We start from the raw sequence: 12,736 nt of genomic DNA, 5'->3' as shown, positions 1-12,736 counted from the left end.
AGACGCACACACCATCACACACGGCAGAACACTTGAGCAAATACAATCGCACTAATAATGACCAATATAATGCTCCAAGTAATAGCTGGATATAACTACAATATTAACCGAAATAATGCACAAATAATGCACACAATTATATATAATATGCATAAATAAAAGCCAATGTAATGCCACAAATGATAACTAAATAAAACAATTATATATTAAAAGAATATTACAGAATTATGCAAAAATAATTCTAAGATAATACAGAAATATACACAAATAATAGACAGCTAATAACCACAATTATATCCGCAATATTTACTATTAAAAGCTAATATAATGCTACAAGTGTACATGAATAATATTGTAAGCTTATTGATCCCGCTAGACCCATTTTAGGAGCGTATAGAAGAATTCAAGTTCCAAGTTTAATAGCAATTCCACCCATATTTAACCATTTATACAACCGAACAAAATGCAAACAACGCAACCCAAATATACGCACACAGTTTCTCTGGTTGCTCTCGCAATGCTTTTAACAGTGTGCTGTCATTGTGTGTGTTTCTGCAGTACTGTCAGCTGTGCAGGAAGGGGGACAACGAGGACCTCCTTCTTCTGTGTGACGGCTGTGACAAAGGCTGCCACACCTACTGCCATAAACCCAAGATCACCTGCATCCCCGAGGGAGACTGGTACTGCCCGGCCTGCATATCCAAGGTACCATGAACCTGCCTTCACCTGTGTTACCATTGTATCAAAGGCACCCTAGAGTTATACAATCGATCTGTGTCTAACTATAACCCTGACCCCTGTCGACTCTAAGGGTGTGGTTGACTTGTAGTGGCCGAAAGGTACTTGGTTCGATCCAAAATGTCTGCAGCCATACCATTCGACATCCATGACGCCCTTACCCCTATCTGCTCCGTAATGACATTCATCTGAATTCAAGTTGTTTTGGACAAAGCGTCAGAAAAGGAACACGCGTCACCTACATAGACTAAATTGTCAAACACAAATACTCACGCTGTTGTTATGTGGGTTTCTATGAAAACAGGCGAGTGGGCCGATTCCCAAGAACAAGAAGCCCCCCGGCAGACTGCCGCCAGCATCCGGCCTAGGAGGAGCTGGAGGGGCAGCGGGGGGAGGAGGAGGAGGAGGAGGAGGAGGAGCTGCAGGAGGACCGGCTGCAGGAGGAGGTGGAGGAGGAGGAGGAGGAGGAGGAGGCAGTGCTAAAAAGGGAGGATCGGAAGTGAAGAAGAACGGCAAACAGGCCGGGGCCGGGGAGCCATCGGAGGAGGACTCAGCCAGCGCCGGCGGCACGCCCAAGAAAGGCGCCAAGGACGCCAGCAAGAAGAGGAAAGCTGAGGAGAGCTCCCCAGCACCACCACCTCCACCAGCCAATCAGGAGAGCCCGGTGTGCGTGAAGCGAGCCAAGACGGCCCGGGACAACAACCGGGACCTGGGACTGTGCAGGTAGAGAGACGCGCCCGGAGGGTTCCCTTGAGAGCATCGCTGGCCTCTTACTCCTCTCCGTTACTGTCCTTAAAAACATCTCCCATCCATATCTGTGCTTCAAACCACTTCTGTAACTTCCCATTTAAACCTCTCTTCAACTGTCATTTTGCACTTTCTCAATTACTGGCATTTGAAACCTCCATAAGTGTCATTTGAAACCTCCATAACTGTCAATTTATTCCTCTCCATAACTGTTAAACCTTCTATCTAACTTCACTTTAAACCTTCTCCATAACTGTCCCTTTTAACCCTCCATAGCTGTTCTTTTTAAACCTCTCACATCCTCTCACAATCTCCCATCTTCTCTTTAACTGTCCCATTAAACCCTCTCCATAACTGTCCTTATAAACATACTATTTACCTGTCCTTTCATGCCTTTGCCAAATCTGTCCCTTTAAACCTTCTCCATAACTGTTAAACCTTCTTTATAACTGTCTTATTAAATCCTTCTCCATAAGTGCCATTTTAAACCTTCTCCATAACCGTCCTTTTAAACCTTCTCCATAACTGTCCTTCTAAACCTCTCCTCTCCATAACTGTCCTTTCAGTTTTGCTCTTCATACTTTCTTAGTCAAGCCATTCAGTGCATGGTCATACCCAGCGAGAGGACCACGGGGTTAACTTCTGTTGGCTTCCCCTGACAGAGTGCTTCTGGCCGAGCTGGAGCGGCACCAGGACGCCTGGCCCTTCCTCACACCTGTCAACCTCAAGTCGGTGCCAGGCTACAGGAAGGTCATCAAGAAGCCCATGGACTTCTCCACCATCAGGGAGAAGCTTGTCAGCAGCCAGTAAGTATTCAGCTCGGACACACTCACCGGCAGACTGACCAAAGGAGGTCAGTCCTAGGCCTCTCTACTTCTCTTCCAATTGCATTGGGAGCTTTGCTTTTGTCCACCCAAAACTGAGATCTTTAAATGGAAGAAAAGTTCCCTATTGCTGAATTGATGTTCCTTACAATCAAGTGGGTATGAAATATGAAAGTCTATATGAAAATGATGACATTTTTGATAGAGATAGTGCTTCAGCAGGTGGCCAAGTTAAAATGGTCTGCGCTTGAGAAATGCCAGAAAGAATGCAATTCGACATTCACTAAAACGTCTGCGAATACTGGGGAAAATACTCGAGATGTTGAGTGTTCATGGTTTAGCTTCCCTTCCCTATGCAAACGTTTTTTGTTTTTCTCCTTCCAGATATCAAAACTTGGAGACGTTCATCATCGACGTCAACCTGGTGTTTGATAACTGTGAAAAGTACAACGAAGACAACTCAGACATCGGACGCGCCGGCCACAACATGAGGAAGTTCTTTGAGAAGCGCTGGACTGAGCTTCTGAAACAAACCAACTAGGTCTCAGGCTTCCCAGCGTTTCCCCGCCCTCTCCCTCGGTCCCTTGGAGAGCAAACACATATTTTCCTCTCCAGCAAAGGCCGCGAAGGGAGTGAGTAGCGTAGAACTCAAACCCTCGGGGCTGCAGAGAGGAGGGAGAGAGAGAGGGAGGGAGAGGAGGCCATCGTGACAGGAGGTTGCTGTAGGAGGGTGTGAGGCTGGGGTTGAGCTACAACAGGGATACGAACCCCCCCCCCCCCCCCCACCGAGAGTCCCAGGGAACCCGGCATGTCATCGTGCAATACCACTTCCTGTCTCCGGAATGCTGCACTGAAGCAACCCTCCACTACACTGATCCTGTCCACCCCCCCCCCCCCAAACTCCCCCGCGATAGACAGAAAATACGTTCCACTACTTGTAAATAGCCGTTTTTTTTTTTATTTAATCGTATTATAGTGAATGTATTTAATTTTGTAATACTTATTTATGAATCAAGGTCCACTTCATTTTCTATGAAAAGGAAGAATCAGCTAAACGGCTTTGAGTTGATGGCAAGAAGAGGAAATGAAATGTGTGTTTGTGTCTTTAATTTTCACCCAAATACGAAACTAAGCCAAGAAAAAAAAAAAAAGAGAAATAAAAACCAACCTGTTTACACTGTCGCGTGCGCCGAAGCACCGGGAAAAAAAAACTACAACTGTATTTGTTTTGTTCAAACTGTAAAACTGCATTTATTCACAGGCAAATGGTCATTCATGTGTATATACTGTTTATTATTGTCAATATTACGTCTTGTTTGGAACAATGTGTAAAAAATTGTTTAAGAATATTAAGATATTGTTTATGCCTTAGAATGATTGTAGCATTCTATTTTAGTGAACGTGTTGGAAACCCTTATGATGGATATTGTTTGTACAGTAAACACATACCCTCTGCAGACACTGTGCTCTTCTTAATATTGGTAGTGCCTACCCTCTCAACAGGGGCATGTAGGGGATAATATCGTTATTTTTATTATCATTTTAATATTTTATTTCTATGACTTCTATTTTTATTTCTGTTTTTATTTTTTTATGTATGATTTTCGATCCAACATGGCCGCCTCCAAAGTCAGACGGCGACACAGTCTTCATTCCTTCCTCCCCGCACCATCGCATCAAAAATAGAGAGAATATTCCGGAAAAAACATGGCGAGCTTCTTGCGTATAGGCTCCTCCCGCCGCCTACCCGCCCCACCCCCGCTCCCCGCCACTCTACAGGGGACCCCTGGGGCCATTCGTAACCACTGTGTTGAATCTTGCTGTGTGTTGTGGCCTGATGGAGGCAGCTAGAGTTTTTTTATGTACCCGAGTCGAGAGTACTTGAAGTAACTTTATTTAAAGATATTGTGGAATAAAAGTATCATTCTTTTGTAGGAGCTTTATTTTTCACTAGTGTGTGGCACGGACCTATTAAAGGATGTTTTTCAACCTAAATGACCTCCGCTGGTTTTTATTACATGTATCCTGTGTTCCCGGTTCATGGAAAGGAGAAGTGTCAAGCAGAATTACAGTAACAATACCTCAAAGTAATACTAGGCCTACTAAATAATAGGCCAACGGTGCAACGGGTTGAGTCAGATTTCACATGATAGTTTCCTTTAAATTGGTGTAGTGTCAGTTTGAGGATAACATATAAATTATGATATTGTACATTATAAAAATAAGACAATATTACAAATATATTGCATTATGTTTATTGTTGACGGAGGTGAATCACATATCCAAGACCATGTTTATGTTGTTTTATTCATTTGAACAGTGAGGAGGCCGATACAATCCACATTCTACAACATATTAAGAAAAAAGCACTTTACAACTAAGTCGTAACATATTTTAAGGTATAACATATCTTGTACTGTAAATATCTCACAAAGAATCCATAAATCAATACCTTTGGGAAAAAAAAAGATCTAGGTTAATACAATCTTGCAGCCAGCACATTTTGAGGAATGTGGTTTTATTGTCAGGGTTTCAGTAAATACAGTAACATTATGCAACATGAACACAGGAAACTGATTACAGTTCATCCATAGATAACAATTTGCTTCGTTACCTTTATTCTAGAAACAATCCCATCTTCAAAAGAAAACTGATTATCAGCCTAACTGTCCCTAGCGGTCAAAGGCATACATTTATAGTTCTGCTTGTAGATAAAAGTCCAGGCCGCTGGGGAATAATAACGTGTCCAGTTGGACCAACCACGTGTCCTCCTGACGTCATAGTCAGCCGATCAACACGGAAGTAAACACACCAGATGACACACGAAACGGTCTGACACAAGCGTACGGATTGCAGTAGCTTTAAATCGAACTTACTTGACAGCTTGAAATTTCTCACGGAGCTCTGACCCTGGTTGCCCAACGGAAAAATGGTGTCTTTAATATGCACCTTGCAGGGCCATCGAGACGACGTCAACTGGTGCGCGTTGTCCGCCACCCACCTGTCCACCTGCTCCGGGGATAAGACCCTGCGGGTGTACTCCACCGCTCAGGACTTCTCCGAGCTGCCCTACTCGCCCCTGACGGGCCACGGCTACGGCGTCCACTGCTGCTGCTTCAGCCCCTGCGGTCAGTTCCTGGCCTCCTGCTCCACGGACGCCACCACGGTGGTGTGGTCGGTGTCCGCCGGGGAGATCGAGGCGGTGCTGGAGCATCCCGGACGGAGCCCCGTCAGGGTGTGCGCCTTCTCCCCCGACTCCACTCACCTGGTGTCCGGCGCGGCAGACGGGACCGTGGCGCTGTGGGACTTCCCGGAGAAGCGGCTCTTAAGGTGTGACGATGAAGTTGTTGCTGTTTTTTCTGTTATTTTTATGCAAGTTAATTTATGCTGTGATGTTTTTGCGTACTATATCTTCTTCACGTGTGAGTTGTCTGATTTTTCTTTTTCGTTGTATTGTTATTGTTCTATCTTGAGCATAACAATTGTGAATGACACATTTACCAAAGGGATCTTTGAGTTCCAAACAGTTCAATGATCACTTTCGGAGTAGGCTGGTTGTCTTGTAAGAGCAGGCACCACATCGAAATAAGTCTGTGTCATATTACCGTCAATCTTTTATACACCCATCCTCTGATTAGATCTACGTTCTAGATTAGAACCAACTAGAAGAGAAGAGTGACTGTTCCTGCCTGCGTACCTAAAGTTTTGGTTGTGTGCCACTCGTGTGCATGCGTGTTGCGTGTCTGCCGCGTGCGTTCCAGCACAAGGACGGTGAATGACGCCACGGTGGTAGCCCTCTCCTTCAGCCCGTGCGGGCAGGCCCTTGCCAGCGGCTCCACCTACGGAGACCTGCGGCTCTGGGACCTGAACATGACCCAGGTCTTCGCCGAGAAGAACGCCCACGACCTGGGGGTCACCTGCTGCTGCTTCTCCCCCCGCATGGACAAAGGTGGGGCATACAGCGCGGAGCCATTCATGTGGTTATTAGCTGTTAGCCGTGGATGATTGAGCTATGAGAGTGCCTCATAGATTTAGATGTATAGACATGCATTATCTTTTTTGTATATATGAGCATTTGTCATACAATTTAGTCTTGGTATATTTGTGTATTCAATCATTTGGAACTGTATCATGATATCAATAGAACTACGCATAGCTGGGCTCATTTTAGGTTCAGATCAAAACCTAAACCGTTGGTCGTTTGTAAAACAATCTGTCAATTTTTAAATGTTTTCTCTCTCAGTTGAACTGGTGATGCATCTGGCTTCCTGCGGTCAAGACAGTCTTGTAAAGATCTGGACTGTGCTTAATACCAGCGCTGGAGGTAAATAACTGCGTTCACGTGTTAGCGGAACCTCTCTCTGTTGTTCTCTTGAGGTAAAGTCTAACCCGAACATAGACTGTACCCGACCTTACACTCTATCTATTTCTGAATATCAACACAGACTGGGCTTGAGTCTGTACTGTCGTTTTATGGTCTCGTCAGTCTATTTACTAATCTGTTTTGATGGGGGCACCAGTGACAACATTGTGTCTCTTTGTGTTATCAGCCGGAAGAACACCAAAACCTAAACATCGTGACTGTGTTTTGCAGTATTAAAGTAACAAAAAGCCTGCGCCATGTAGTTTCATATCTAGTCTGCAGCCACTCTGTCTCTGTCTCTCTGGCTCTCTTGTGGTTTCCGTCTTACTCGTTTTGTTTCTCTCATTTCCATTCAAAGGACCTTTCCCTCATTAAAAGCTCATAATATTGGCGATATAAGATTATTTCTTTCTTCTGTGTGTCTGTGCTAGACTGGGAGGTGAAGCTACTCCACACGTTGAGGGGCCAGGCAGCCCCTGTTCTGTCCTGTTCTTACTCCTCTGACGGACAGCTGCTGGCGTCTGGGTCAGTCAGTGGCTTTTGGTTTAACAAATACAAAAAAAGAAATCAATCAACTGCATGATTAATTTTGAAATGAAATGTTACGTTTAAATATATTTGTCCAAGTAGAAATGTTAATAGGAAAATATATCTACACTAAAATCTAAAATAAAGGTTGAGGAGGCTGGTTATGAGTCTAGTCAGAGTGCCCTGAAGTACCCTTAGAAGTTATATCCATGTGTCCTGCTAAAACACCACGCATCCAGAAAATTATGCACTTTGGTTTTTTTCTGGAACAGAGAATTAAAAGATAACTCTTTGTATTATAGAGGCCTTTTTAGGTTGGTGTTGTAGTTAAGTGAGTGTGGGTCTCGACACAGCTTTAAATGTCTGCTTTTAGACATGGGAACTTGTTTTATAAAATTGTATTTGTTTATTTCTTAGCTCTGTGGATAAAACAGTTACCATATATGATGCTGTAAGTATATCTCACTCAATTCATTAACTGGGTACAAATTCTTAACTCTACATTATTGTCAATAATGTGGAAAGAATATTGACTGCCAATAGTGATGTTGATGTTTGTTGCGTTTTCAGAACAACGCGGTTTTGCTGTACACATTGAACCAACACGAAAGGTAAGCATCTCTGCTCCATTGCTGAGAGAACAATGAGCTTGGGTGTGTAGGGGTATAATAGTGTAATAATCATGTATGTGTCGTGTTCTAGGTATGTGACGGCGTGTGCCTTCTCTCCCACTGATGCTGTCATGGCAACAGGATCCATGGACAAAACGGTCAACATCTGGAGGATCCAGGACGGACACAGCTGCAAAGGTCAGTTCATACTAACACTAGTAGTACTAATACTACTAGTACCACTAATAATACTAGTACCACTTATTCTTCTAATAATAATTGTTGAATATCTGGAGGATCCAGGACGGACACAGCTGCCATGGTCAGTTAATACTAATACTAGTATTGGTACAAACTGGAAGCTTGCTAGTTCTATCCCCCTAGCTGTGTCAAGGTGTCCCTGGGCAAGACACCTGAACCCTAACTGCTCCGGCTGAGCTGGCTGTCGCCTTGCATGGTTGACACCGCTGGGGGTGTGTGTATTAAAATGGTTGTAAGTCGCTTTGGATGAAAGTGTCTGCTAAATGTAACTTTAAATGTAATAATATTAGTACTATGTATTCTAGTCATTACAATAGTTCAAAATCTGTCACTTCATACTAATACTAATACATACTGCACTACAACTAGTACTACTAATAACAATCGTTCAACCTCTGGACGATACAGGACAGACAAAATCAATACTAATCAGATGATCAATAATGATAATAAACAACCAACAAACTTTTTGTGTGTGTGTGTGTGTGTGTGTGTGTGTGTGTGTGTGTGTGTGTCCCTCCCTCCCTCCCTCTCTCCCTCCTTTCGTGCCGGGATCAGGTGGAAAATTAGCCCCAGGTGAGTTTACCTTATCTCTCCCCAGCTGATAAACACAGGAACCACTGTACGTACATACCAACTATTAACTTGTTTAGACACTTGATCGTCAGCCAATGATGGTGGATTTAGAACCAGGTCATTAAGGAGCGGATAGGGGATAGACAGTACAGAGACAGGTTATTAATGAGCAGGTAGGGGCTAGGGTTAGGGGCCCTCTTGCTCAGGGATACCTACAGGTAGAGGCTGATCCTAGCCTCCCACTACCTTGGTTACGTAGACTTCAAGGTTAACTTGGATTGTTTTAGTTGAAATTAAATAAAATGTTACATTTTCTTGAAATGTTTTACATTTCAGAGGATTGCGCAACAACCTTCAATGACGGTAGGAAACTTTAACTTTCCTTTAGGTCTGACAAATGTCAGCCCATTGTTTGGTATAATTAACAGACTGATATTTCGATGTCATTAAACATTATTCAGTATTTTAGTAGTCTTCTCTCCCTGTCCCTCACCCTCTCTCTCTGTCGCTCTCTGTTTCTCTCCCTTTCTCTATCTGCCTCTCAGGGAGAACGGCAGCAGGTCGGTCCAGGCTGCTGGTCTCTGATTGGTCAGAGGAGGATGTTGGGGCGTGGCTAGTGGAGGAGGGCCTAGAGGGATTGGCCGTCACGTTCCGAGCCAATAACATCGATGGGGCGGAGCTTCTGGGAATGACCAAAGACACACTGGTGGAGCTGCGCGTGGGTGAGAGAAAGTGCTGATAACTGTCAGTATTAACAAACACTACCACTATTATAGTGGTACAAAGGAAAAGAAACAGGTATATATACAGTGGGGCAAAAAAGTATTTAGTCAGCCACCAATTGTGCAAGTTCTCCCACTTAAAAAGACGAGAGAGGCCTGTAATTTTCATCATAGGTAAACCTCAGCTATGAGAGACAAAATGAAAAAAAAAATCCAGAAAATCACATTGTCTGATTTTTTAAGAATTTATTTGCAAATTATGGTGGAAAATAAGTATTTGGTCACCTACAAACCAGCAAGATTTCTGGCTGTCACAGACCTGTAACTTCTTCTTTAAGAGGCTCCTCTGTCCTCCACTTGTTACCTGTATTAATGGCACCTGTTTGAACTCCTTATCAGTATAAAAGACACCTGTCCACAACCTCAAACAGTCACACTCCAAACTCCACTATGGCCAAGACCAAAGAGCTGTCAAAGGACACCAGAAACACAATTGTAGACCTGCACCAGGCTGGGAAGTCTGAATCTGCAATAGGTAAGCAGCTTGGTGTGAAGAAATCAACTGTGGGAGCAATTATTAGAAAATGGAATACATACAAGACCACTGATAATCTCCCTCGATCTGGGGCTCCACGCAAGATCTCACCCTGTGGGGTCAAAATGATCACAAGAACGGTGAGCAAAAATCCCAGAACTACACGGGGGGACCTAGTGAATGACCTCCAGAGAGCTGGGACCAAAGTAACAAAGGCTACCATCACTAACACACTACGTCGCCAGGGACTCAAAATCCTGCAGTGCCAGACGTGTCCCCCTGCTAAAGCCAGTGCACGTCCGGCCCGTTTGAAGTTTGCTAGAGAGCATTTGGATGATCCAGAACAGGATTGGGAGAATTTCATGTGGTCAGATGAAACCAAAATATAACTTTTTGGTAAAAACTCAACTCGTCGTGTTTGGAGGAGAAAGAATGCTGAGTTGCATCCAAAGAACACCATACCTACAGTGAAGCATGGGGGTGGAAACATCATGCTTTGGGGCTGTTTTTCTGCCAAGGGACCGGGACGTCTGATCCGTGTGACGGAAAGAATGAATGGGGCCATGTATCGTGAGATTTTGAGTGAAAACCTCCTTCCATCAGCAAGGGCACTGAAGATGAAACGTGGCTGGGTCTTTCAGCATGACAATGACCCCAAACACACCGCCCGGGCAACGAAGGGAGTGGCTTCGTAAGAAGCATTTCAAGGTCCTGGAGTGGCCTAGCCAGTCTCCAGATCTCAACCCCATAGAAATTCTTTGGAGGGTGTTGAAAGTCCGTGTTGCCCAGCGAAGGCCCAAAAACATCACTGCTCTAGAGGAGATCTGCATGGAGGAATGGGCCAAAATACCAGCAGCAGTGTGTGAAAACCTTGTAAAGACTTACAGAAAACGTTTGACCTCTGTCATTGCCAACAAAGGGCATGCAACAAAGTATTGAGATGACCTTTTGTTATTGACCAAATACTTATTTTCCACCATAATTTGTAAATAAATTCTTTCATTTTGTCTCTCATAGATGAGGTATACCTATGATGAAAATTACAGGCCTCTCTCATCTTTTTAAGTGGGAGAACTTGCACAATTGGTGGCTGACTAAATACTTTTTTGCCCCACTGTATATAGCAATGTTACTTTTTCCTGTAATCTACCCCCTAGTTAGATTGTTGTCATCCTTAACCTAAGGAAAATGTAAAGACAACCTCAACCTCTAGGTAGAGCTAGAGGGTAATCTATGGATGGTCTTAAACATTGGTCTTTTGTGTATGTGTATGTGTGCGTCTGTGTCTGTGTCAATGTCTATGTCTGTGTGTCTGCTGCCAGAGTCAGTGGGTTTGCGTGGTAAGGTCCTCAGGAAGATCGAGGAGTTAAAAGGTGTGTCTGTGTGTTCTGGTGTACCTGATGAGTACCTGTGTCCAATCACCAGAGAGCTGATGAAGGAGCCCGTCATCGCTGCAGGTGAGGTTAACAACAACCGTGGTTCAACACTGTATACCTCAAAACAGCACACAAAACGTTTATTTTTGTCACAGCTTTTTTTTTAATTTAAATGGACTGTATGTCTGAAATATATTTCTTATTTTACCTGCTTGCACTTTTATTTTATATCTAAAGTTGAATGATTGTCTTTTAACCCAGACGGCTACTCCTATGAGAGGGAGGCCATTGAGAGCTGGATCAACAGCCGGAACCGCTCCAGCCCCATGACCAACCTGCCCCTGAAGACTACCCTGCTCACTCCCAACCACACCCTGAAGATGGCCATCGGGCGCTGGGCCACCAGCCACTAGCGGCCCTGGAAATCGCCTCACCGGGACTCACCACGCAAGAGAGACTAACCGGGAATACATAAGCCACGGCCTATCCGGTGTTGTTGATGTAACGCATGTCTTAGACACAACCAGAAGGCTCTCCGAAGGCCTTCTGGTTGCTTTTCTGGAAGAGGAACAGGGTGTGAGTGAGGTGGCCGGGGGTGTGGTTGGCGTCGCACTCAACAGCAAAGGTTTCTTAAAGTCTTAAGTATCATCCAATCAAACAGTTACATTCAGGCAGCGTGCGGACTCAACAAGTCAACTCGGTTAAATTTATTTTTGTTTTGTATTTATGGCTGGTTGACTTGATGTGTATGTCTCCAAACCCTCCTTAACATGTCCTGTGTAGTTTGTATAACAGTGGCTGCTAAGCAGCTGAAGCTTAAAGGATGCCTGCCCATTGTGTGTATGTCTTTGGGGATTGAACCCATGACCTTTTTTTGTGGCGAGTCAGACACCAGAGGACTCGCCGCCGGTGTCTCTTTAAAGGAGAGAGACAAAATGAATGCTCATACTCTGGACTCTGTGGTGGACTCTGTGAAAAGTCTGTTTTTCTTTCCATCGTTGAATCGTGCATGTAATTTAGTAGTCCTGTTGTAGTCATTAACCAATACACATTTCATGTTCTCCGCACTTCATTTAAATAATATATCATGTGTTGTATGTAAGCAATCATTACTGTAATTAAATGGTTATGTATCAAGAACAGGATTCCTCGTTTCAAATGAGTTATATTCCCTGGTTCATATTGATGATTTTATTGTCAGTGTTCAATGAAAGCTCAGATTTCAGATTTGAACTGCAAAATAATCATAGCCTGTGGGGGGCATGTTTTGTATCACCAAAAGGGAGGCGATGTTACTGGCAGTGAGTCATGTCCAGATGCACTGCGTATGGCTTGGAGACTGTTGCGGAAGAGGGGCTGAAACTTCGAAAGTGCTCCACTCTTTTTGCAAATCCAGCATTTAATTATCACATAGAAAATGGATCCAACACGCACCAAAACCGACGCATTACCGGG

At 44.0% G+C, this 12,736-nt stretch overlaps 2 protein-coding genes across 2 annotated transcripts in view; both read left to right on the top strand.

The window, feature by feature from the left end:
* Positions 1–4,298, top strand: part of LOC307076128 (bromodomain adjacent to zinc finger domain protein 2B-like) — a 92,032-nt gene extending 87,734 nt beyond the window's left edge. Inside the window, 4 exon segments of the mRNA XM_079737012.1 lie at positions 559–705; positions 1,043–1,461; positions 2,148–2,291; positions 2,694–4,298. Of these exon segments, the coding sequence (XP_079593138.1) occupies positions 559–705; positions 1,043–1,461; positions 2,148–2,291; positions 2,694–2,850 (867 nt within the window). The 3' untranslated portion in view covers positions 2,851–4,298.
* An 829-nt stretch (positions 4,299–5,127) lies between these two features.
* On the top strand, positions 5,128–12,354 carry wdsub1 (WD repeat, sterile alpha motif and U-box domain containing 1). Its single transcript, XM_079736909.1, has 12 exons — positions 5,128–5,639; positions 6,071–6,258; positions 6,553–6,633; positions 7,104–7,197; positions 7,618–7,651; positions 7,771–7,811; positions 7,903–8,009; positions 8,631–8,648; positions 8,985–9,011; positions 9,194–9,370; positions 11,228–11,362; positions 11,543–12,354. Exons 1-12 carry the CDS (start codon positions 5,239–5,241, stop codon positions 11,692–11,694), a joined length of 1,455 nt encoding a protein of 484 aa, XP_079593035.1. The 5' UTR covers positions 5,128–5,238; the 3' UTR covers positions 11,695–12,354.
* The last annotated feature ends 382 nt before the right edge of the window (positions 12,355–12,736 follow it).

The sequence above is a fragment of the Pollachius pollachius genome (assembly GCF_949987615.1).
Source record: "Pollachius pollachius genome assembly, chromosome: 5".
In the NCBI taxonomy this organism is placed as follows: domain Eukaryota; kingdom Metazoa; phylum Chordata; class Actinopteri; order Gadiformes; family Gadidae; genus Pollachius; species Pollachius pollachius.
This window is presented reverse-complemented; position numbering and strand designations above follow the sequence as displayed.

Bases quoted from the DNA above. Each gene is read 5' to 3' on its own strand.
- wdsub1 (XM_079736909.1), top strand. From the start codon at position 5,239: ATGGTGTCTTTAATATGCACCTTGCAGGGCCATCGAGACGACGTCAAC. The intron at 7,812-7,902 runs GTAAGCATCTCT...GTCGTGTTCTAG, and splicing joins ACATTGAACCAACACGAAAG to GTATGTGACGGCGTGTGCCT. The intron at 9,012-9,193 runs GTAGGAAACTTT...TCTGCCTCTCAG, and splicing joins CGCAACAACCTTCAATGACG to GGAGAACGGCAGCAGGTCGG.